Source organism: Schistocerca cancellata, chromosome 5 (genome assembly GCF_023864275.1).
Source record: "Schistocerca cancellata isolate TAMUIC-IGC-003103 chromosome 5, iqSchCanc2.1, whole genome shotgun sequence".
NCBI lineage: Eukaryota > Metazoa > Arthropoda > Insecta > Orthoptera > Acrididae > Schistocerca > Schistocerca cancellata.
In genome coordinates, this window is record NC_064630.1 from 689,637,768 (window position 1) to 689,665,016 (window position 27,249).

The 27,249-nt window shown below is 39.2% G+C and overlaps 2 protein-coding genes across 3 annotated transcripts in view; one reads left to right on the plus strand and one right to left on the minus strand.

The window, feature by feature from the left end:
• The first annotated feature begins 4,052 nt into the window (after nt 1-4,052).
• LOC126187708 (phospholipase DDHD2) overlaps nt 4,053-27,249 on the plus strand; it is a 208,278-nt gene continuing 185,081 nt past the window's right edge. The window contains exon 1 of the mRNA XM_049928952.1: nt 4,053-4,259. Coding sequence (XP_049784909.1) covers nt 4,115-4,259 — 145 coding nt within the window. The 5' untranslated portion in view covers nt 4,053-4,114. The remainder of the gene's footprint in view (nt 4,260-27,249) is intronic.
• Nucleotides 24,946-27,249, minus strand: part of LOC126187709 (uncharacterized) — a 45,712-nt gene continuing 43,408 nt past the window's right edge. For both annotated transcript variants that reach the window (XM_049928953.1, XM_049928954.1), the window contains exons 5-6: nt 25,517-25,690; nt 24,946-25,436 (exon numbers count right to left, since the gene is read on the minus strand). In XM_049928953.1, the coding sequence (XP_049784910.1) occupies nt 25,303-25,436; nt 25,517-25,690 (308 nt within the window). In that variant the 3' untranslated portion in view covers nt 24,946-25,302. The remainder of the gene's footprint in view (nt 25,437-25,516; nt 25,691-27,249) is intronic.

The window sequence follows — 27,249 nt, forward strand, 5'->3', positions numbered from 1 at the left end:
CTATGCCAGTATAAATTTTGAGACAGAAGTAATATAGATTTGCGAACTAGCATTACAGAGACCGTCATTTTAACCCTCTACTGCCCACTATGACTCTGAAGTCACGTCAAATTTTATCGTTATATTTCGCATTAGGATCGTTATTTCTTTCTTGACCAGTGTGACTTGAGTGTTAGAATATGGCTGCTTTATATTTAGGTTGTTTGCACTGGCACCAGAATAATATTATCTTTGGTAGGTAGCATTGAATGTTGGACTGCAGTCATTTGTCGTCTTCCTGTGTTGGTGCAAGTTTAGCTATTATTTACAGTGATGCTATTGTCATTTTTCAAGAAACAAAAATACTTAGTTAGAAATGTAAGTATCATTCTTCATTATAAACACTGCATTTCACGTAACTATAAATATTTCATGTGCTATGAGCGAATTTGGGTCTGTTTCTCTGAAGTCACGTTGGGCAATAATGGAATCATAACCTCACTTTGTTACGGAGTCATGGAGCCCAATACGTTTTATGGAAAACGTAAGAAAGGTGACGAATATGAAGTTAGAACTATTCCTGGGTATGAATCAGAAGATTCTGTCTTAGATTCAGATAGTGAGGATGATATTAAGATAGTAGAAAGGCGTCAAGGTGACATAATTATAGGTGAGAGTGATAATGATAGTGCCGAGGATGGTGATAATGCTGTACTTGTGAATAATGAAAATGATAACAAGATTGTTAGTGATGAATTTCAAGTCAATTATGATTGGAGACGTTCTAGCAATCGTATTATTCGTCCTGTTCAACCATGGAAGTGTTGTCTCCCTTGTGGACCGGAAGAACCTCATCTACCTATGACCTATTTTAGGCAGTTGTTAGACGATAAAATTATGGAAAATGCTGTAGATAAAACCAACTTATATGCAATACAGAAAGACATTTCTAAACCAATAAACACTGATCAAAATGAGATTGAACAATTTTTTGGTTGTTGTATGTACATGTCCATTTATGGACTTCCATCGTCTCGTATGTATTGGAAAACTACTACTTGGATTCCAGCTGTTGCTGATGTAATGAGCCGCAATAGGTGGGAGCAGCTAAAATTAGGACTCCATTTCGATGATAGATCAAGCTGACACATTGTACAAGATCAGACCCTTTCTGGAGCCATTGGTTGAAAATTTTCGAAGAATTCCCATGAGTGAAAAATTGTCAGTGGATGAACAGATGATTCCTTTCAAGGGAAGACACACCTTGAAGAATTATGTCAAAAATAAACCTAAAAAATGGGTTTACAAAGCATTTGTCTTGTGTGATTCACATGGAATTGCACATAATTTAGAGGTATATTCAGAGAAAGTGAAACATGACCCATCCTTACCTGATGTAGGTGTGAGTGAAAATGTTGTTCTCAGATTGGCTTCTGTAATACCTAGACACATGTTTCACAAACTGTATTTTGATAATTGGTTCACAGGAGTTCGGTTAGAAGTTGAACTAGAAAAGATGGGTATTCAGTCTTTAGGAACTGTGAGACCTAATCGGCTCAAAGGCTGTATGTTCACTTCTGACAAAGTCATGAAAGAGAAGGGTCAAGGGAGTTATGAGGAACATTTATCTAAAATTGATGGCATTACTTTGAGTGCAGTAAAATGGTATGATAACAAGCCTGTTCATTTGCTCAGTACTTTTGCTGGTGCTCATCCAACATCAACAGTGGAGAGATGGGACCGTACAAAGAAAGAAAAAATAAATGTTGAATGCCCCAGTATTGTATCGCATCAAGATCCGGTCGAAGAAATGGTATTTGAGAATTGTATTTCACTTGCTTGATCTGACTGTAGTCAATGCTCGGCTACTATACAGAAGAGATTGTACAGAGTGTAACGTGAGAAAACTAGATCAGCTCAGCCTATTGGACTTCAAAGCTACTGTTGCTGCTTGTCTTTGCAAACAGAATAAGGATGGACAGAAAAAAAGGGGAAGACCTAGTAGTTCGTCAGTGGAAACTGCAATTCAGTTGAAGAAGAAGACTGGGTCAGCAGCACCACTGCCTGAAAAAGAAGTGAGGAAGGAAGGAATTGGCCACTGGCCTCTATTTTATGAAAAAAAGAGGTCGTTGCAAAAAACCAGGATGTAATGGTGCACCAAAAGTGTTTTGCACAAAATGTAAAGTGCATCTTTGCTTCACACCAAATTCTAACTGTTTTTTTGATTTTCATACTCAGTAGTTCATCTCAGAAACTAAAAATAACCAGAAAATTGCTGACATTAAAATCAATTTTTAAGTTTGTATTTTTTAAATTATTGTATTGCATATGTTTTTATCTGTAATTAATTGTTATCTCATTATTCTTTACTTACTTCAAATTTTACCGTAACATGCAGCTCCATTCTTGTCTCGAATTAGAAATACTAAATTATTTGTACAAGACTGAACAAAAAATGTAACTGCCCACTGTGACCTCAGAGTCACAGAACTATTTTTAAAAAATAAATTATTTTAAAAACAAAAATTCACCTTATATGTGTTAAATACATTATTCTCTAACATTCTGTGCATATAAATATTTTTTTCTACAGGAAATAATAATTTGGGCAATAGAGGGTTAAAATGCAGTACACATTTGTACAAATAATACGAAACTAAATTAAGGCTGTTGTAATACAACACTAGAAGAAAAATGACATTAAAAATATTTAGTAAACAGTTGTGATCATGTCTTACATTGCATAAAGCATTTGAATATAATTGCAAGTACTGTTATTATCCAATAAATTATTTGTTTATGTAGACAAAAAAACAACACTTCATCAGGCAAGTACAATGTCTCAGCTTTGGAACTGCTGAGGATGGTAGCAATCTGAAACAAAAAACAGTTAATATGAAGTGTTCAGAATGGTGCCGATTTTTAGCTATCAATACTTGGGGTCCAGCCACCAAACTATTGTGATTTTGCTATAGCTATGCTATTGGGGCTCACAACACACTGATTTAAGTGTTTACGAATTAATAATAAGATCGTTATGTATGCAGCTCCAGGTGCCACCCACAGTGTCAGTACTGGTTCTCGAGCAAAAACGTTTGCCGACCACTATTTTAGAGAATGGTGAGAGGAATGGAATAGCTTGATAATTTTCAACTTTATCATTATTACCACTCTTGAATAAAAGTACCACTCTCATATTTTTAATCTTACTCGCTCAGTGTTTGATAAACTAACAATGTTAGGCAAGTACTTTGCAAGTTGTGAAGGAGTAAGGATTATAAGTGACAGTGACACTTCATCTACACCTGCTGACATTTTTCATTTGAGACTTTTAACCATCCTTACTACTTTATGTTCACTAGTTTCACCATCTGGTACTGAGCTAAGCTAATTGACGTGACGTTCCATCGAGTGTTAATACACTATGATGTTGGCGTGACATGATTTGACGTCCCGTACTGTTGACGTCTTGTGCGAATCGGCCATTATGTTATTTGGAACGTCTCCAACAAACATTAATTGGACCCAGTACGCTACCATGAGGAACACATAGGTTACATGTTTCCTGTCTGACAACTGCTTTACTAAAAATTTGTCTTTATCTGACATGGAAACTATCTCTGCTTTCTGATTCCTGTTTATCAGGTAAGACTAAAGTCACTTGTTTGCTGTTCCTCTTACGCCTAGTGCTTCCAGCGTGTATAGTGCCATTTCATGGTCAAAACTCATCATTGTGAAAACCTTGTACAAGTCTACCTGGACGCAGTCATCCTTGTCAAAAGTTTCAAGTAGCGCTTTTATGAACATTGTCATAGTCTGTGACTCTGTATGGCCGATATTGTGCTTCTACCTATATGTGCCATAAAAAGTATCTACAATGGTGGTCAAATTATTATTTTCATGTATTTGTAAAATCTTCGAATTTGTGATGACTGGGAATAAATTATTAAATAAATAAATAAGTAAAGTCTCTCACGAGACAGTCAGAGGTGGTTCGAGTCTTCGAAATCACTTAGTCCTTTTGATACTGTTGATTAGGAATATCTTTAAATTGTAATCTTAGATGTTCCGGAATCGAACTTGTTTATACAGTTGTTTTGACTGAGAGGATTTGGTTAGGTATTTTTGTTTGGAAATGGGCGATAGAGCGAGACGTGACAACCCAAAAGTCGTAAATAACCCTTTGTTATTTGCTGCTGGGAGTGGCTTTCCATTCGAAAACTTTTCGGAAAATTCTCTTCTAGTGCCTGTCTCTCAAGCGGATCCTGTATTGCCAGATGGTATGTTAAGTTTTTTAAAACTGACTCTTTTACTTCACAGGTGATGGCTTTAGCGAAACTAGTTTGTGTGGGTGGATGAAATTGCGAGAATTACTTTCAGGTGTTTTGAAAGTATGTTAACAATTGAAGCAAGAAGTTAGTAAACAAAAGCCTTTCTACTTTCAACCTACTTCGTATGTATCCTTTTACACTCGTATGTGCGACGATTTTTTATAAATTGGCCGTTACAGGAATGTCAAGTTTGAGGTCTGCCATGTCCTTGAAATTTATTACAATATTACCGTTTGTCAACACATAATCACCGTAAATAATAACCAAAATCTAAATGATGTTTTACTTTAGTCTCATTTGTACATCTCAAAAATCCTTCAAATGATGCTGTCGTAGTGTGCGTCATTCATCCTGTAACTACATCTGCATCCACACTCTGCAAACCACTGTGAGGTGCATGGCAGAGGGTACGTCCCACTTCTACCAGTTCATAGGGTTTCTTTCCACTCTATTCACTTATGAAGTGTGGTAAGAATGATTCTTTGAATGTCTCTGTGCATGTAGTAATTGTTCTAATCTTATTCTCATGGTCCCTATGTAAGCGATATGTAGGTGATTGTCGTATATTCCTAGAACCATCGACTGATGACCATAGATGTTAAGTCCCATAGTGCTCAGAGCCATTTGAACCTAGAACCATCCTGCAAAGCCAGTTCTTGAAACACTGTTGATAGACTTTCGTGGGATAGTTTACATCTGTCTTCTAGAGTCTGCCAGTTCAGTTCCTTCAGTATCTCTGTGACACTCTCCTATGGATCAGACAAACCTGTGACCATTCGTACTGCATTTCTCTGTATCATTCAGCATCCCCAGTTGGTCCTATTTGGTATGTGCCCCACACACTTCAGCACTATTCTAGAACTGGACACATGAGTGATTTGTAAGTAGTCTCCTTTGTAGATGATACCACTTCCCTAGTATTCTACCAATAAATTAATGTCTACCACATGTTTTACCCACAACTGAACCTATGTGATCTTTCCATTTCATAACCTTACGAGGCAGCCTGGTATTTGTATGAGTTGGCTGATTCCAACAATGGCGCATTATTGCAGTCATAGGACACTACATTTTTGTGAAATAGAAAATTTTACATTTTTGAACATTTAAAGTAAGTTCCCAATCTTTGCACCACTTTGAAATCTTGTCGAGATATGATTGAATATTTATGGCAGATTCTTTCAGATAGTACTTCATTATGGACAACTTTATCATCTCCAAAATATTTGAGGTTACTGTTAATAGTGTCTGCAAGGTCATTAATAAACAACGTGAACAACAACGGTCCAAACACACTTCCCTGACACACACACCTAAAGTTACTTCTACATCTGACGATGACTTTCCATCCAAGATAACATGTATCCTCCGTACCAAAAAGTTCTCAGTCCAGTCACAAATTTCAGTTCATAGCCTGTATGATTGTACTTTTGACAATAAGCATAGATCATTTTATGGAAAAGGCCAGAAATGCGTAACTACGGGGTCTTATCTCTTATTGTTTAGTAGGCATTCTAATTAAGCCAAACCCTGAAGGTTCATATCACTTATGTTTGATACAAAATCAGATGAAACCAAACAGTTATTTCAGTTGTAGCAACACTTTTTATTTTACAAGTCATTTCTCATATTTGTTTATAGTCCTCATTCTGGGTCAATGGAAGTGCCCAATTTCACCCATCTGCTTTGACCTTTGACATAAGGGTGTTGTGTTGTGATTTATGATGTCATTAAGGCACAGTGTTTATGAGTTGGTTGTGTTCGTAGGTGTCATCTTGATGTGTTTCATGGTGCCCTCTGGTGGTGCGTGATGTGTGTGCCCACTCTTTAACTTATCAATTGCAACAAGGACAATTGACTTGTACTTTCAAGAACCATGGGGATGAAATGAGTTTCTTTGTCCTTGTGGGAATTCTCTGTAGGTTTCATGTGATTTATTCTTTTCTTCAGTTCAATTATGAAACTTGGGAAATCAATGTCCATTGTAATATGAAGTTCCGAGAAGAATTCTCCTTGTTATTTCAGTGTACTACATTTCTGCCACTGCAGTGTTGCTTGCATTCCAGAATGTGTACCCTTAGCCCATTAATATTGTGGGTAACATGTTACAGCATTTAGTTGTGGACTCTTCAGTGTACAGCAAAGCCTTTTAACTTTTCTGTTAGCTTGTGGGTAGTATGCAGCCATTCTAGTCATTTTACTGCCACAGATATTTGCTAAGGCTCAGAATGTGTTAGATTGAAATTGTGTTCCTTGATCTGTAATTATCTGTTGTTGTATTCGCAAGAAGTTGTAATCCAGGATTTAAAAATGCTGTTGCTACTGTCTCTGTTTCAATGTTTCAAAAGGGTACAACTTCTATCCAGTTGATAAATGTACCAATATGTGTTAAGCAGTAACTAAATCTATGGAGGATGGTAGAGGATCCACCAGGTCAGTATGTACACACGTAAAAATGTTTATTAACTATGGGGAATTTTCCAATAGGCAATTTAGAATGCCTTGTAATTTTGCCCTTTTGCTGGTCTGTTCATGCATTACCCTATTATTACACACCCCTCCTCATGCCTAGCCAGAACAAACTTGGATAATATGAGCTTTACTGAAGATCTAACACTTGTATGAACCATGTTGTTGTAATGCTTAAAAACTGCCATGCTGAATTGTTTGAGAATATAGGGACAAATGGTTTCAGCTGATATGTCACACCATAGTCGTAGACCAACAGGGGTAGAGAACTGCTTCAGTTTCGGTGAAGTGCTGCCACTTGACTTGAATGAAAGTGTACAGCAGGATCCAAGTGTTTAAAACATTTTTTGAAATTTTTTGTAAGAAAATTAACAGTTTCAGATTGGCACTTCTCCTCAGGGTTGAAAGGAGATAGAATCACCAGTTAGTCTGTAAGCATTAACAATTCCATTTAATGTGGGTTACTATCTGCAGAATCCAGTACTGTTATTTCCATTTTATCAATAAGAACCCAAAATATAAAATTGGTTTTAAGTAATTCATTAATTCTGTAAACCTGTATCATCACTTATTTTACTTACCTATTTCTAAAGATTTCAAGATTAAAATGTGACTATCAGGATTGTTTGAGTAGAAAAAACTGCTTTACACGAGGTCCAGGCTGTGCCTCTCAACATAACCTGCATCTATGCTCTGTACACCATTGTACCTCATTTTAAATTTTCTTCCTATTCCAGTCATATACGTAGCAAAGGAAGAAAGATTTCTTATATGACTCTGCGCAAGCTGTAATTAGTCTTTGTTTGTCTTTACTATCCATGCAAACCAAGTTGACATACGGTGCAGTTGCTGATGGAAGTAACTCTAAAGGCAATTCCTGTTTAAGGTTGCTCCCATCAGTCACTGTGCTGAGTATAAACTATATTTGTACAGATAGTACCAATCCTGCAGAAAAAATACATTGGGGGGCTGTAGTATTTTCACAGATCCAACACTTAACATTGTTTCTCAAAGTCTTGTTAGTAGGTTTTTGCAGTTAGGTGGCATTGTTCTGCCCTTTTTTATATAGGCCTACATGCAGTATACCTGTTTAGTTCTATCCTTCAGTGTTTTAGTATGGGATATATAAGTGATTTGTAAGCCTAACTGTAGAATTGAAGTCTGCCACCTACTTTACCTCCAGTTAAGTCGATGTGATCATTCCGTTCCGTATCTCCACAAATTGTTATATCCAGATATTAGTAGGATTTGCGTAATTCCAATTGTTGGTCGTTAATATTGTAGGCGAAAAGTTACTAGTCTTTGCGACTTTGAAAACATACCAGGTTCTTCCTGGATACTTGTAGAATGTTATTCAGATATGAGTAGATATCTACATCATCAAGAAAATCAGTTTGAGGTTACATTAATATTGTCTACCAAGTCATTAATATACAGCTTGAACAAGAGTTCTAACGCTTCTTTGAGGCATGCCTGAGGTTATTCGAGCTTGAGTGTGATAGTGACCAGCACCTGAAATATTGATGTTGGTGACAGAATAATCTTTATGGATCCTGATATCTATGTTCACACTATATGTAGTCAACTGCTCTTTGCTGTATATAATCCACTTTTAGTCACAAAACCAAAACTGCAAGCTACATTCAGAAAAGTTGTATTAGGTAATAGACAAGTATCCAGTGAGTACTTTGGTTGATGCTACATACATATAGGTCCCATGACACATAAACTGTGAAAAATTCAGAGATTTGGGGCACTGTGTAACTACTACTGTTGTTCTGTACCCCTCTTTAGTTCTCTATTCAAGAAAACATTTTCATCTTGCCTTGCACGAATTCTCAATGTGATCATGCCCTGATGGACAGGGTGAGCAATAGTCTCTGGCTGTTTGCTGATGATGTTGTAATGTACAAGAATGTATTGTTGTTGAATGATTGTAGGGGGATCCAAGATGACTTGACAAAATTTCTAGTTGGTGCGAATAATGGCAGCTTGCTCTAAATGCAGAAAAATGAAAGTTAATGCAGATGAGTGGGGGAAAAATCCTTTTGTTCTAATACAGCACAGTTGTATTGATTAAATGTCTAGGTGTAACATTGCAAAGTGACATGAATGGGACGAGCATGTAGTACGGTAGTATTCAAGATGAATGGTTGATTTCAGTTTATTGCGAGAATTTCAGGAAAGTGTAGTTCATTTATAGAGGAGAAAGCATGTAGCACACTAGTGCGATCCGTTCTTGAATATTGCTTGAGGGTGTGAAATCCCCACCAACTTGGATTACAGGAAGACATCAAAGTGATTCAGAGGCATGCATGCTGCTAGATTTGTTACTGGTTCATTTGATCAGCATGCAAGCATTACAGAGATGCTTTATGAACTGAGATGGTAATCTCTGGAGGCAAGGCGTTCTTTCTGTGAGGCTCTATTAAGAAAATTTAGAAAAAAAAAAGAACGGCATTTGAGGCTGCTTGCAGAACAGTTCTGCTGCCACTGGTGTACATTTCACACAAGGACCAGAAAGATAAGATAAGAGAAATTAGTGCTCTTACGGAGGCATATAGATGGTAGTTTTTCCCTTGCTCCATTTATGAGTGGAACAGGTAAGGAAATAGCTAGTGGTGGTATAAGGTACCCTCTGCCATGCACCGTACAGTGGCTTGCGGAATATGTATGTAGGTACTTTTCAGAAGTCTGCCGCTGAAGCCAAGTGGTCAACATGACGTACCCCCCCTGTGGCAGACCTGGGCTCGATTTTCGGTACTGCCAGGAATTTGTCCGTGGTGGGAGGATGGACTGGGTTGCATTCAGCCCCTTAGTGCCAATTTTGTCCACCTCCATAGCTGACAGATCAGCGCAACTGACTGCCATATGGAAACTGCGAGTTTGATTCCCTCTGTAACAAAGGATTTTTTTCTAGGTGGGAGGAGTGGTACAGGGTGCATTCAGCCTAGAGGCCAACTGAGGAGCTACTTGACTGATTAGTAGCAGTACCAAGGTCAAGAAACCGAATGGCAACTGGGAGAGCAGTGTGCTGACCACATGCCCCTACTGCATCCAGTGATGCCACTGGCAGAGAATGACATGGTGGTTGGTTGGGTCTAATTGGCCCTTCTAGGGACAGAATGCAAAACTTGACCATCTTACTTACTTTTCAGAACCTTTTTACTTACTTTTCCACCTGAATTTCACATTACTGATGTTTTTGGAATCTGTGCTGGATGGTATTGAGGAGATAATACTTTTCAATATACTTCATTATGTTTGAGCTCAGAATGTATTCTAAGGATCTACAACACATAGCTATCAGTTATAGTGAACAACAATTTTGTGTATCATTTCTGGTGTGCATCTCATAGACACACACAAGTGACCTGCACAATTTTCCAAGCACTGTGCGTAGGTTTTGTTCAAGAGATCTATGGTGTATTATGGTTAAGATTCTGGTTAATTTTGCATTGTGTATAGAATGGTGACAGGGATTATATTGGTCCCAAGGTCCTTTCTTGATTTTAGCAATTTTATTTGTTTCTCAATGTCTCTGTAGTGCCAGTCACCATTGATATCCTTTATGTAATATGAAGGGCAGCATAATGTCCATTGTTTTACATTCACATTTTTCTGGAGTAGGCCTATGCAGAAAATGGTTAAATTCTCTATATTATGATTTAAAGTTAAGGCCATAGCAGCTGGAGATAGTGGTCATGTGTGCACGAGGTGTGCTTGCTTGTGTGAATGTGTGTGTGTGTTTCCTTTCTGAACAAGGCTTTGGCCAAAGGCTTATGCGTAACAGTGTTTTTGCTGTGCCTGTCTGCAACTCAGTGTGTCATCTGTACAGTGAGAAGCAGTCTATCTGTTTCATTATACTGTCAGTATTTCAACTGGATTTTCCAATCTAAAGTTAACTGAACTTATTTGTTACACAGAAAAATGCATACATTTGTCAGCCAGGTAAAGCAGGATAAAGTGGTGTGGAACAGACATAATTCTTGAAATTCATTTGTTGGGTGGAAGACAGACGTTCTTGTCAATATTGTGGCTTCTTTGACTAGTTTGTTCCATGTTCCATAGATAATTTTCGCAATAAACGTGAACATGTAAATTGAACAAAGGCTGCAGAGACAATTAAACATACTGGCTTACCTTCAGGAGATGAAATATTTAGTACTGCTGATATGCACATATAAAAATACACAACAGTATCCTAGCTTTCAGAACTACTGATTCTTTCCTTGAGGAGGAGAGAGCAATTGGTTGGAAGGTTTAAAGGTAGAGCAGGTGACTTGGCCTACGGGATGAGAGGAACACATCAATTTGCACCTGGGATGAGGTGGGTACACCTGTTTTGAAAACAAGGGGAGGCAAAAATCTGCAATTATAACCCGAGGGAGTGATCTAAGACTATTGCTGTTCATAATGTACATAAATGATCTGAAAGTTCCGTAGGACTCCTTACAGTTTTTTTTTTTTTTTTGTGCCCCCATGGAAGTAGAGGTGAAGAATATTATAACAGGAAGACCTGCAGAGAAGTGAAACTTGCTGCTAGTACTAGCAATTTACCCTTAAAATACCAGGTGTACTGGTATGAAATGAGCCTTAAGATACAAATGTGACGATAGGGAACATTTGTTGTGAACGACCCTTAATTTTTTTTTGTTTGGTTGGTATGACATCTGTCAAAGATATTAAGTATACATCAAGTCATGGAACAAACAACATCATATGTTTTCATCGTGTTAACAATGTCGAATTTTTTACCAGAAAGTGATGATTTGCGGAAAGCATTAATTTTTTGTTTTCATTTGAAAAAAAAAATGTGCTGCAGAGTTGCATCGAATGCTTGTCGACGCATATGGTGATCATGCTCTATCAGAAGCAACATGCTAAAGATGGATTCAATGGTTAAGAAATAATGATTTTGATGTAAGAAATGAAGAACGTGGAAGACCACCAAAAAAGTTTGAAGATGTTGAATTGTAAGCAATATTGGATGAAGATGATACATTGAGTCAGAAGCAAATGGCAGCGATGCTAAATGTTACACAACAAACCATTTCTGACCGTTTGAAAGCTATGGGAAATATCCAAAAGTGTGGAAAATGGGTGCTACATGAATTGAATGAAAGACATATGGAAAACAGAAAAACCATTTGTCAAATTTTGCTTCAAAGACATGAAAGAAAATCAATTTTTCATCGAATTGTTACTGGTGTTGAAAAATGGATTTATTTTAAGAATCCTAAACGGGAAAAATCATGGGTTAATCCGGGACAACCATCAACATCGACTGCAAAACCAGATCGATTCGGCAAGAAGACAATGCTCTGTGTTTGGTGGGATCTGAAAGGGTGGTGTATCATGAGTTTCTAAAACCCAGTGAAACTGTGAATGCTAATCACTACAGACAACAAATGATCAATTTGAACTATGCATTGACTGAAAAAAGACCAGAATGGGCCAGAAGACGTGGCAAAGTAATTTTTTTACATGACAATTCACCTGCACACAAAGCAAAACTGGTTCAGGATACAATCAAAACACTTGGCTGGGAGCTGCTACCCCACCTGCTGTATTCACCAGACTTGGCCCCTTCCGACTACCATTTGTTTTCACCAGTGGGACACGCGTTGGCTGAGGAACACTTCGATTCCTACGAAGAAGTCGAAAATTGGGTGTCTGATTGGTTTGCTTCAAAAGGCGAACATTTCTATTGGCATGGGGTCCACAAATTGCCAGAAAGGTGGTCAAAATGTATAGAAAGCAATGGTCAGTACTTTGAATGAAATGTTTTTACTTTTCAATTCAAAATTAGTGTTTCATTTTCACAAATAAATGCTCATTTCATACCGGTACACCTGGTAAGCAAATGTACAGTTATACGATTGATGACCAATGATTGGAAACAGGTCCAACAGTGGAAAGGCCAGGAATACATTGATCAGCTAGAACGTTATGACCACTGACCTACTATCCGTATAAACCTGTCCAGGCAATAGCAGCGTTACCTGGCAAGGAATGACTGCTAGTCAGACACACGCACGGTGCATATAGTATCAGAGACCATGCTGTCCACGTGAAGAATGGGGAAGGTGCACTGTCTATCTCAGTTTGACTGAGGGCAGATTGTGATGGCCCGGAGTCTTGGCACGAGTATTTTGGAAACTGCACGACTTGTTGGATGTTGGAGGAGTGCTGAGGTGAGTGTCTTCAGTATGTGGCAAGACCACATCCAGACATCACGGGATTGGGCTACCAACCCTGGTAACAGATGTTGGATGCCATAGGCTGCGCAGACTGGTAAAAAAAGACAGACAGGCAACTGTGGCGGAACTAATATCACTTTAAAGCTAGGCAGCGTGCAAGTGTGTCAGAACATGCAGTTCACTGATCACTCCTAAAGATGGGCAGATGATGACCCACGCACGTGTTAGTTAATGTTAATACCATGACATCGACTACTATAATTGAAGTGGGCATGTGACCATCGACACTGGACAGTGGCACAGTGGCAGAGCATTGCGTAGTCTGTTGAATTCCGATACCTTCTTCATGATGACGAGGGGAGGTTGGGAATCCGTTGTCTTCCAGGGGAACAGCTCCTTGATGCCTGTACTACGGGACGGAGACAAGCTGGTGGCGGTTCCATTATGCTCTGGGGAGCAGTCACCCCCACTAGATCAGTGGAGCTCATGCGAGGTGCCATAACAGCCAAGGAGTATGGTACAGTGGTTGCAAAATACATACATCCCTTCATGACAATCATGTTTCCAATGGCAGTGGCATTTTTCTACAAGGTAGTGCACCATGTCACAAGGCCAGAAGTGTGAGGAGTGTGATGGGGTGGTTCAAGGAATACAGTGGCGAGTTCCAGTTGATGTTCTGCTGCCCCCCCCCCCCCCTACCTCCCCCAACTCACCAGATTGAGATTGAATGTGGTTTCAGAGCTTATTGCCCCCTCCCAAGAATTTATGGGAATTAGATGACTTGTGTGTGCGCATGTGGTGCCAGCTCACTACAGTGACCTATCAAGGCCTCATGGCTTCCATGCCATGATGCGTCACCACTGTTATCCGTCCCAAAGGTGGACATACAGCTATTAGGTAGGTGGTCATAATGTTCTGGCTGATCAGTGTAAGTGTCTGGAGCAGTTCAAAGTGGAGCGACAACTTGAAACTAATAGGATGAGCATGTGCCCGACTGAGATTCAGTGGAAGAATTGTGAGGATGTGTGTGAGCTGCAACTTAAAAGAACCTGATTCAACTGATACTTGAATGTTGTTCTTCAATCTGGGACCTCTTCTTGTTTGTATTATATTAGGGGAATAACAGTATAATTGTGTGTTTTGAATGTTTTTTCTGTGATATATCAAGACATAGACATACATTTGTGAAAAAACATGACAGTAAAATCAAATATGTTTGGACTGGTACGGAGGTTTATATATAGTTGTTCTTTGTGCACCCTATTCCTGAAAGGATAGTATTATGTCCCAAAGCTGGTAGCTAGTAGGTGTTTTTTTTTTTTTAAACTGCAACTATAGGCTAAGACATATAATATATCTATAGAAAAGAGAGGTTTGAATGTGGTATATGAAGTATCCTGCCACACACCATTAAAGTAGGTAGCAGAAAATATGTGTAGATGTGTATGAAGCTGTACATAGAAAGCAAAAATCATACCACACTGACAATCAGTTGCAAACATATGAGAATATGGAATATCTTTGCAGATGCAGACTGCCTTAATGAATTTTTGGTGAGCTGCACACACAGCTCTGAATGATTTTAACCAAGTATTTTATTTTGGATTGTGAATGCGTATCAGAAGCAATAGCAATATAAGAAGAGTGTGGGAAGACTCCTGATGTACATCTTCTTTGAGGCACTGTGAGCTTCATGGTGTAGGATATTTTCTATCATTTTATTTCTTTGTGTTTGTTTTATTTATTCACCTAGGGATCATGTGACAATGATACAGGATTCATCACTGCAATAAAATAAAAATAAATATTTCAGTAACATGCGTACATACAGAATACATAAGTATGCTTTTGTGAGGATAGAATTGATGGTCAGCTGAAGACTTGATGAAGGAAGTATCTTGGCATTTGCCTGAAATGATTTAGGAAACATGGAAAATCTAAATCAGAATGGCTGAACAGAGAAAACTTGTGATCGAACGGAGTAAACTCCATTCTCCCGATAAGAGGTCAGTGTCTTAGCAACTGCAGTGCATCCTTTGGATAGTCCTTGTTGTAAGGTGTTCTTTGATTTATACACAGGTTGATTCTGATAACTTATAATAATAATAATAATAATATAATGTAGTTTTGCTCTTCATTGCTGTACACTTTTGAAAACACACTGCTAACTCCTGAACCAAGAAAATGTGCTATGCCACTTGCAATAACTCCAGTCTCCTTGGCAAACTGCCTCCAGACTGGTAAAGATGTTGAACTTGGGAAAATGACAACACATTACTATCATGCACTACAGGTCTTGGTAAATGATTTGTTTGCATTCCATTCAAGGCTGGAGCCTGGGAGAAGTGACTGCTTGTATGCCTCGGTGTGAACTGTTACTCGTCTAATTGTATTGGCTTGATATCTACAAGTTAGATGTTTAGGAATATTCATAGTTTCTGCTGTTAAAATTGTGAAATGTGTAGTATCACTCAGGGTGTTAAGGTGTTAAACTTTCTTGCCAATCGAAAAGGTCTGTGACCAACTATGCCACTATTCTTTGTATATGCTTCATGTCTTCTGCTAGTCCTCTGATGTCTATATACATTCTGCAAGACACTTATGGTGTGTGGCAGAAAGTACTTGTCCCTTTTCCTGTTCCTATTGCGAATAGTTCGTGGGAAGAATGATTGCTGGTGTGAGCCCCTAAGTGGGTTCAGATTTCTCTGATTTTATCTACATGGTCTTTTTGTTAAATATAGAGTGGGAAACTACACATTGGTTGACTCTTCAGAAAAGTATGCGATTTGGTAGTGAACAGTAAACCACACCATGATGCAGAATGCCTATCTTGCAGCATCGCCTACTTTAGTCGGCTGAGAATCTCACAGACCTGTAACAAAACATGATGCTATCATTTGGACGACTCTATTTCCTCTGTCAATCCTATCTTGTGTGGATCCCAGACTGATTAGCAATTATCAAATATTGATGGAATGAGAGTTTTGTAAGATACCTCCTTTATTAATGGACTACATCTCCTGAATATTCTTCTGTTCTGGGTCTCATATGCTAGAGCAATATCCAGTATGGGCCATAGCATTTTGAATGCAATCTCTTTTGTAGATAGACTGCCTTTACCTGTGATGTGATTGTTTCCTTCATATCTAAGCATGGTTATGCCCAAATATGTGTGTGATATGACTTAATAGTTGCCCTCAGTAATCCTATAGTCCTAGGAAACTACACTTTTGTGTCCTGGAGGTGCACTATAAGCTTTGTGCCCTGTCTGCCCTGAAGTGATGTCTTCTGCTTCTTCTACCATTGGAATGCTATGTAACATCCTCTTCCACCATCTGAAGCATTGACGTCTTCTCTAGTGGACAAGACCCTTGGGCCTTGTAACCTGATGCTGTTGGGGTAAAAAAAAAAGCAAGAGTAGGCTGTAGAGAGAGGAAAAAAATACAGATGATGTCTGATACAAGTAAGTGGCAGTAACATCAGACAGTGCAAAAGAAGAAGAATCAGTGCACTATAGTGGCCGGAATTAAAAGCAACTGGAAACGACTTGAGAGCCTGCAGTGAGGGGCCGACGGGCCATGGGTGTCAACGGTGAGCTGCCAGAGAATAGACAGATGGATAACAATAAGAGAAAGACAGACACTGGAGATGACATGACAGAATAACAAGTCCTGTGAGTTAACCAAGATTGAAACCTAAGACATAGCGAATTTAGAACCAAGGCAACGATACATTGCGAGATCAATATAATATTGCAGGGAAGTTACAACTGACTGATTGAGTGGCTGCAATGCGTGCTTTAAAGATTGGCCATGGGTGCTAACAAGTCAGCAGGCTGGGCGTGTCTTCATAGACAGCACTGCAGTTTTGACAGAAGTGCTGTTGGATTAATGTAGTGCGGTCTAGTAGCCATCATCAAGGTCCACACCTTACAGCAGGCTTTCAAACTCTCCGGGGTGGTATATCTGATCCTTCCTACCTGAAATGGGCACTTAGGACTGGAAGAGCCCAGGACAATGCATGGGAAGGCGAAATGGCAGAATAGGAAGAGTCGTGGCACTAAAGGCCATTGACTGGATGGAAGCAGTGAGGACTCCACCTTCATGCCCGCATCCAGTGGATCTGCCTCTGGTGACCTGGGCAGCAAGTTGTACTCATGCGGGTGGGAGATTGGCAAGGGTGGGCATTCCATGTCTGTCCGAGCCACCGACAGTGGTGCAGTCGGTAGATGTGGACAGAGTTAGTTGGTATAACTGCATGGGAACTGCCGCTCTTGAGTGGGAATTTTCAGCCACAGCGGATATTGCCAGCATTGACCCACATGCCATTATTCTTTTTAGGTTGGATGCCATTACATTACGAAATTCAGATTTGATTTATTTTATTTTTTGAAGAAAATACAAAAAGTGTGGAATGTAGAAAGATATCCTTGTTAAATAGGTATGTTACATAGATGTAACTCCATTATGGCAAAATATTAGCAAAGTGACAATTGCACTCTTGAAAAGCATAATGTACTTCAAGACTACACTCACAAGGAAATGTCCTTTTGAGATGCCCTTTGCTTAGTAATATTGGTTAGTCCTCTTTGATGAATGTTTGCTGGGCAGAGAGTATCTATGTATTTTTAAGCCCAGTGGACTAGTAGTGCTGGGGCAATGTAGTCAGGACAATATAGTCAGCCGGGACATTGTAGCTGTGCATGCAAATGTGTTTTTTGTAAGGGGCAATTAAATGAAAATGAAACAAGTGGAGAAAAATCAATAATATGTTGATATTTCAAATGTAATTGCCATAAATGTTAATAAATTTATCCCACTGTGAGACAAAACAGTCAATTCCTTCATGGAAAAATGTTTGTGGTTGGATACAGGGCCATGATTGTACCCAGGCAAACACATCTTTGTCTGAAGCAAATACACTCCTGGAAATGGAAAAAAGAACACATTGACACCGGTGTGTCAGACCCACCATACTTGCTCCGGACACTGCGAGAGGGCTGTACAAGCAATGATCACACGCACGGCACAGCGGACACACCAGGAACCGCGGTGTTGGCCGTCGAATGGTGCTAGCTGCGCAGCATTTGTGCACTGCCGCCGTCACTGTCAGCCAGTTTGCCGTGGCATACGGAGCTCCATCGCAGTCTTTAACACTGGTAGCATGCTGCGACAGCGTGGACGTGAACCGTATGTGCAGTTGACGGACTTTGAGCGAGGGTGTATAGTGGGCATGCGGGAGGCTGGGTGGACGTACCGCCGATTTGCTCAACACGTGGGGCGTGAGGTCTCCACAGTACATCGATGTTGTCGCCAGTGGTCGGCGGAAGGTGCACGTGCCCGTCGACCTGGGACCGGACCGCAGCGACGCACGGATGCACGCCAAGACAGTAGGATTCTACGCAGTGCCGTAGGGGACTGCACCGCCACTTCACAGCAAATTAGGGACACTGTTGCTCCTGGGGTATCGGCGAGGACCATTCGCAACCGTCTCCATGAAGCTGGGCTACGGTCCCGCACACCGTTAGGCGGTCTTCCGCTCACGCCCGAAAATCGTGCAGCCCGCCTCCAGTGGTGTTGCGACAGGCGTGAATGGAGGCACGAATGGAGACGTGTCGTCTTCAGCGATGAGAGTCGCTTCTGCCTTGGTACCAATGATGGTTGTATGCGTGTTTGGCGCCGTGCAGGTGAGCGCCACAATCAGGACTGCATACGACCGAGGCACACAGGGCCAACACCCGGCATCATGGTATGGGGAGCGATCTCCGACACTGGCCGTACACCACTGGTGATCGTCGAGGGGACACTGAATAGTGCACGGTACATCCAAACCGTCATCGAACCCATCGTTCTACCATTCCTAGACCGGCAAGGGAACTTGCTGTTCCAACAGGACAATGCACGTCCGCATGTATCCCGTGCCACCCAACGTGCTCTAGAAGGTGTAAGTCAACTACCCTGGCCAGCAAGATCTCCGGATCTGTCCCCCATTGAGCATGTTTGGGACTGGATGAAGCATCGTCTCACACGGTCTGCACGTCCAGCACGAACGCTGGTCCAACTGAGGCGCCAGGTGGGGCAAGCCGTTCCACAGGACTACATCCAGCATCTCTACGATCGTCTCCATGGGAGAATAGCAGCCTGCATTGCTGCGAAAGGTGGATATACACTGTACTAGTGCCGACATTGTGCATGCTCTGTTGCCTGTGTCTATGTGCCTGTGGTTCTGTCAGTGTGATCATGTGATGTATCTGACCCCAGGAATGTGTCAATAAAGTTTCCCCTTCCTGGGACAATGAATTCACGGTGTTCTTATTTCAATTTCCAGGAGTGTATATGGCCACGAATGCCCTTCTTCAGGGCTCCAGAAATATGGAAATCACATGGGGAGCGATTGGGACTATTTGGAAGATGTATAAGGACTTCCCAGCAAAAATCATGTAGCATAGTCAAAACAATCTTGACAACATGTGAACCTGCTGCAGAATTTTTGCTGGGAAGCCCTTAAAAATTATACGTAGTGCCCTGATCTTCCCCAATACGATTTTGGAGCCCTGAAGAGAGACGTCCATGCCCGTTGATTTGCTTCGGATGAAGAGCTGCACTCTTGGGGACAGTTGTGCCTATGTTTCTGTTTTCTGTTTGGTTCAAGGCCTGAGGGAGCCATTCAGTTTCAGTTTCTATTGAACCAGATATCAACGGTCCAAATGGTGGAAGAGGATGGTAATAGCATCCCAATGGTAGAAGAGGCAGAAGACATTGGTTCAGGGCAGGCTGAGGTCGAAGCCTGTAGAGCACCTCTAATCTTCTTATCTCACATTGGAATAAATGTATTAACTGTTATATAGGTTAATTTTGAATCAATAAACAGTTTACTTACATTTTGTCCATCTGTCTTATTTTCGTTTGACATAAGGGTACTCTACAGCTCTGAAGAGGGATTCTTGTGAAAGCTAGCTGCATTCTCAGTCTTGTTTATGTGCCACTGATTACTCAGTGCTTCAACTATTCATGAGTTGTTACATTTCCTCCTTAAATTATTTGTATTCTACCAATGTCTTTCCATTATCAATTTATACTTCAAAGATAACACTTTATGGAAGCTAGCAAGTTTTTTTCATATTTGTAGTAGTAGTGATACTTTTTGGCACAGTCATATTTTGCAAATGTAATGGTGGAAGTTACTGTAATGGAAGAAAGGAAAAGCTTCTCCATACACCAGAACAAGTTACAGAGAGGAGGAGTTAATAGTGAACCATAACAGCTAGGTTTTAAACTCGAGAACAACAACTCCAAGGTAGCCTACAGGATGTTTTTGGATCTGTAATGATAAAATGTAGAAGAAACATAAGAGTGAAGCCAGCAATAAAAAACAAAGAAAACTAGAAATGGCTAAGGGAGCAGAGGATAGAAGGAACTAATAGGGAAAGTATAATGACACAGTTACTGATTACTGACATAATATAAGAGAAACTATACAAAAGATAGAACGTGATTATTCAAAAAGTATGACAGATGCCATAGGAGATGGGTGAAAGACAGAGAACAGCTGAAGAAAGTGAATGAAAGTTAGATAATTTCAGGAGAATCACGTGGATGGCAAGAGTCAAACAAGTACCATAGGCCAATTTTCATTTCTAGAACATGACAGCATTGCTGTTCGGAGGAGATGCAAATGGTCTTTGTATGAAACAAGTTTCACAAGTTGTTAAACATGCTTCGTAGTATATAACTGCTTGTTGTCAGTGTAGACAGTTTTCTGTACCCGTTTATTCTGAATTATAAGTTGGTGTACCAGAACAGAATGAGGAATAAATTTGCAGGTCACTTTTTTCGTAATATTGTCCGCACTTACTACTTCATGGAATATTTAGTGCCAGAAGAAGGGGGGGGGGAATATTAATGTGAAGTCATGCTAGGGTATGGGAGGAATAAATATTCAGATCAGAGCAGGGTAAGAGGGGTAGGAGATTAATTGAACAAAAACACCTCAGAAATCCACTTTTACAGAATTATGGTCACAGTAGAAGAGCTTTACTGTATGCTTAAATGATGATGGCATCATCTTGGGTGAAATATTCCGGAGGTAAAATAGCCCCCATTCAGACCTCCAGGTAGCAACTACTCAAGAGGACATCATTAGCAAGAGAAACAATACTGGCGTTCTGAAAGAACCAGCGGTTGTAGAGACTTTCAGAGAGAGCATTAGGTAATGATTGACAAGAAAGGGGAAAGAAATACAGTAAAAGAAGGGTGGGTAGCTTTGAGAGATGAAGTAGTGAAGGATCAAGTAGGTAAAAAGTCAAGGACTAGTAGAAATCCTTGGGTAACAGAAGAGATATTGAATTTAGTTGATGAGAGGAGAAAATATAAAAATGTAGTGAATGAACCAGATGAAAAGGAATACAAATGTCTCAAAAATGAGATTGACAGGAAGTGCAAAATGGTTGAGCAGAGAGGGCTAGAGAACAATGTAAGGATGTAGCAGCATATGTAAATAGGGGTAAGATGAATACTGTCTACAGGATAATTAGAGAAACCTTTGGAGAACATAAAGTGTTCAGATGGAAAACCAGCCCTAAGCAAAGAAGGGAAAGCAGGAAGATGGAAGGAGTATATAGAGGGTCTATACAAAGGCAACGTACTTGAGGGCAATAGTATAGAAATGGAAGAACGCGTAGATGAAAATGAAATGGGAGATATGATACTTTGTGAAGAATTTGACAGAGCACTGATAGACCTAAGTTGAAACAAGGCTCTGGGAGTAGGCAACATTCTATAAGAACTTCTGATAGCCGTGGGAGAGCCTCTCATGACAAAACTCTTCCATCTGGTGAGCAAGATGTATGAGACAGGCTCCAATCCCAAAGAAATCAAGTGTTGACAGGTGTGAAAAAGTACCGAACTATCACTTCCATAAGTCAAAGTTGCAAAATTCACTTTCATAAGTCAAAGTTGCAAAATACTAACATGAATTCTTTATGGACGAATGGAAAATCGGTAGAAGCCGACCCCGGACAAGATCAGTTTGGATTCCGTAGAAATATTGGAGCAAGTGAGGCAATACTGACCCTACAGCGTATCATAGAACATAGGTTAAGGAAAGGCAAACCTACATTTCTAGCATTTGTAGACTCAGAGAAAGCTTTTGACAACGTTGATTGGAATACTCTTTCAAATTCTGAAGGTGGCAGGGGTAAAATATAGGGAGCAGGTGGCTATTAACGATTTGTACAGAAACCAGATGGCAGTTATAAGGGTTGAGGGGCACAAAAGGGAAGCAGCAGTTGAGAAGGGAATGAGCAGAGTTGTAACGTGTCCCTCTTGTTATTCAATCTGTGTGTTGAACAAGCAGTAAAGGAAACAAAAGAAAAATTCAGAGTAGGAATTAAAATCCATAGAGAAGCAATAAAAACTGTGAGGTTTGCTGACAACATTGTATTCTGTCAGAGACAGCAAACCACCTGTAAGAGCAGTTGAATGGAATGAACAGTGTCTTGAAAGGAGGATGTAAGATGAACACCAACAAAAGCAAAATGAGGATAATGAAATGTAATTGAATTAAACCAGGTGATGATGAGGGGATTAGATTAGGAAATGAGACACTTAAAGTAGTAGATGAGTTTTGCTATTTGGGAAGCAAAATAAGTGATGATGGTTGAAGTAGAGATGATATAAAATGGAGACTGGCTATGGCAAGGAAAGTATTTCTGAAGAATTTGTTAACATCGAGTGTAGATTTAAGTGTCAGGAAGTCTTTTCTGACAGTATTTGTATGAAGTGTAGCCATTTATGGAAGTAAAACATGGACATTAAATAGTTCAGACATGAAGAGAATAAAATCTTTCAAAATGTGGTGTTACAGAATAATGCTGAAGATTAAATGTTTAGATCATGGAACTAATGAGGAAGTACTGAGTAGAATTTGGAGAAGAGGGAATTTGTGGCACAACTTGACTAGAAGAAGGGATCAGTTGGTAGGATACTTTCTGAGGCATCAACAGGTTGTGAATTTATTTTTGGAGGGAAGTGTGGAAGGTAAAATTTAGAGGGAGATCAAGAGATGAATACACTAAGCAGAGTTGAAAGGATGTAGGTTGCAGCAGTTACTCGGAGATGAAGACGGTTGCAAAGGATAGAGTAGCATGGAGAGCTGCATCAAACCAATCTCTGGACTGAAGACCAAAACAATAACAGGACGACCAATCTGTGGCAGGCATGTAGATGTGTACTTTTATCTCAAATTTCCCCAGTTAGTACCTGTTCAGTGCAGACACACATTAAACTATCACATGTTAACTCCTAGAGTTGATAAGTGAGAGCTGTGAGCTGTTATAAACTCATATGCAGGGTCTGTTACAATATGTGAGATGTTTTTTGACTCTGGCTTTACACGGCACATGATGCCAAGAGTCTGTCATACAGCACAACACAACAGTAGCTTTGCCTGACAGCACAACACTACTGAAAACACTCAAGCTTTTCTGCTTACTGTACAAAGTTCTACATTCTCATCACCAACTGCCAGGCACTCTGTGTCCATAGTTCCAAAAACATTGCTTTCCCAACCTACGGTTGCTTGACAATGTTTGCGCAATTCTAGGTGCTCATCAAAACTATTTCAAATGTGCATACTTCTGTTCAAGTGAACAGATTTTATGGAAACAAGTGAAGAATCAAAAGGCTTAATGTTATATTGCAACCACTTATGAGAACCAAACTTGGCAGTGTTTACACTACAATAATTTGACAGTGTTTACACTGCAATAACAGGTTTTGGGTGTCTTGCCTTTCAAGTTTAACATATTTCTTGGATAGTTTTGTGAAAAATCATTGTAATCAGTTTTATAAGAGTTGTCAGATCCTCTTATAAAATGTGTATTATTTCATTAAAAATATATTAGCTTTAGTATCTCAGCTGGTACAAGAGCTAAGAATAGCAACCAGACAACAAAATTACATGCTATTCTGAAAATAGTGCTACTATCATTTGCCAAATCACTGTTTCGACATCTTGAGTTGTTAAAGTCTTCCGCAACTCGTGCTGTATGTAATGAACTGCCTCACAGGTGGTTCTTTCATCCACGAATTTTGAATTGTGAATTTTGAAGTGTGGATAGCAGTAATACACTCATTGCAATTATTCAGATATTTATAACTTATATAAAATAATGTGAAAATACATATATTAAATAGAGTGGGACCAGCATAAAATCTGCGCACAAGGACAAGAAAGGGAAAGTTCATCTTTAAACATCCCTGAAGGGAAAGTTTATTTTCAGATGCGTGTTAATCAAAATAAATTCTAATTTTATAGGTCGTAGACAGATTTTTAGGTATCTGTACACAAGTTTACACATAGCTTATGCAGTTATCTCTCACACATCTTCTTTTCTTAACCCATCATTCACACCATTTCTTTTCCTGAATCTTAGTTCTACCCATGCTCTTAATGACTTCTGCTGATCTTCTTTTCCTTTTGCAATGTTAGATTTCATATCAATTCTTCTTTCATTATTGACTGTCTTCATGTCAGTTCACATGATAAAATGAGGTAAGTCATTTCCTTTACAACTGTTTGCTTCACACACATTCTTTTCTTCAGGTGCTTCATAATGCACATTATCGTTGTTAGTATTTTCTGTGTAAATGTCTCGGGTTGCCAAATGTGTGTGTGTGTGTGTGTGTGTGTGTGTGTGTGTGTGTGTGTGTGTGTGTTTTGGTGTTGCTGTTATCATAATTTTTCCTCAGGATAGGGGGGCAGATATTGGAATAAGGAAGTTTTGCGATGGTGGATTTTTAATGGAAATGAGAAATTATGATGTGAATCATATGTTAGGGGATGTCAGGGAAGACTGAATGGGGCATTAGCAGTGCATTTTCTTTTTATTTATTTATTTATTTATATATTTATTTATTTCATCTTCAAACATTTTGCACACTATTGATGTTAGTACTTCATGCAAATTGAATAATATCTAATGGTAGATATAATAATAATAATAATAATAATAATAATAATAATGAAGAAAGCAGCTAAATCATGTTACAATTAGTATAAGTTAAAATTTTGTATCTTCTTTTGCACAATCAAAAAAGTCCTGCCCATTGTTGTAGGTGTAGAGGACCATGAACAAATCAGCAAACTGAAATTAAATGAAAAATGTTTACAGAAAATTAGTCTGTCAAAAATACATTAATGTACGCAATAGACAGCTGCTGCACTGTGAAGATTCTAGAAATTTTTTGAGTCTCATATGTGTAAAAAGTTCACATAATCCTATTTAAGTTTCTTTCTTAGAAAAGTCTTTGTGATTCTGTTCAGTCTCTTGACATGGGAAAACTATGAGATTTCTTCTTTTGATGTACACAAACAATTATTAAAACAATTAACAATATAATAATTATAACAGCCAACACAATAGCTATAATTTCACCAATTCCAAGGGTAAATCCTGTAATAAAACCGAGAAAAAAGTGTGAGAATACAAAAATGCATAATATAGTATTGTATAATTTCAACCAATTGTCTTACCTGAAACATTTATTTTGTATCTCACAAAATTTCCAGCTACGTCAGTGACTAATATCTCGACTTCATTAATGCAGCAACTAACACTATATTGGTATGTTATTGTGCCTCTGATGCCCATCACTAAGTGGTCTGATGTTTGTAGTTGAACAGGCTGTGTTGTTATTTTGCGTATTCCTGGTAAAAAAAAAATGCAAATATTCAGTGAACACACACACACACACACACACACACACACACACACACACACAATAATAACAAAATAATATCACAAATAAAGTAAAGATAACTTTTGTGTCTTAAAATTGTCATCTGTGTCACATGTAATCACTGATTTTTTAAATTATTTTGATAAGTAAATGAGATCAGCAGTGAAATGACAGATTTTCATTTAAAGTGTCTGTTGACAGATGGGCAAAAATATGTTTAGTTGTGTAGCCAGATTTCTGCAGAAAGTCCCTTATCCCTCTTGTGGGGGCTGATGGGAGTGACTATAGATGGGAGATGTCTTACGGTCTACTCCCATCAGCCACCGCTTCACGTATCAACTTAGTTTGTGCGTATAGTATATGGCATCGGGAGAGAACAGCGGAAGCAAGAAATGAATACACTGAGAAGAAAGTGGCAAAGAGAACAGTCACAGGTGAGAAGAGGAAATAGATGGAAGAGTGGACAAAAATGATTAAAGAGGACAGTGAGGGAAGTAAGAATACCCACTATGGAATGGTTAAGGCTAAGAAGAGAAGCTAGATGGAAAATGTCAGGATGATCAGTAAAGAAGAACAAGAAGTTGGGAATGTATACAATGTTAAGGAGACGTGGAGTGAATAAGTTGAAGAGTTACTGAGCCCCAGTGTAAATATGGAAGAGGAAAATGAGGAGCGAGGGAATGTAGTGGATGCTGAGATGTACGTAACCGGGATAGAAGTAAAGCAAGTGATAAAACCATGAAAGGAGGAAAAGCACCTGGACTACATGAAATAAGTGTGGAGATGATGAGAGTAGTTGGCATTGCTGAAGAGCAGTGGCTCTGTCGGGGTATGGGAACAGTATCGAAAGAAAGAAGATACCTGAAGACTGGAAAAAGAGAACCATAGTGCAAATTTCTAAGACGGGTTGTAGTAAACTGTTAAAATTATTGTGGAATCATTTTTCTGTCATGCTGTCAAGGTATTTGAGAAGTTCCAGGAAAAGAAAATATAGAATATAGTGTTTTGGGGGGGGGGGGGGGAGATCACTGAGAGAGGAACAATGTTGTTTTTTGACTAGGAAAGTTGACATTTTTAGGGTAAGGCTGCTCTAAGAGAGAAACTATGAATATTGTAAGAATATAGTAGTGGTGCTGGACGCTGAGAAGGCGTGTGATAGTGTAAATAGAAGCAAGGACTTTGAGACCCTTCAGAAAAGAGAAATTTTAAGGTTGATGATGAGAAGAATAAAGAAAATTTATCAAGTGAGTGTGAATTGTGTAAAAGTAGGAGAAGATAAGACAACGGTTTGAACATAAATATGAACTAAAGCAAGGAAATGCAGAATCCCCTATACTTTTCATCACTATTATGAATGAGGTAATGACAGGAGTGGAATCATGAATAGGAGATGAAAATATGATGTTTGCAGATGATTTAGTGGTCTGAGAAAATGGAAGAGGAGGGGTGGAAGAAAGGCTAAATCAGTACATAGGAGAAAAATGTGGGACAGTGTGAATTGAAAATTTAATCCAAAGAAATGTGAAG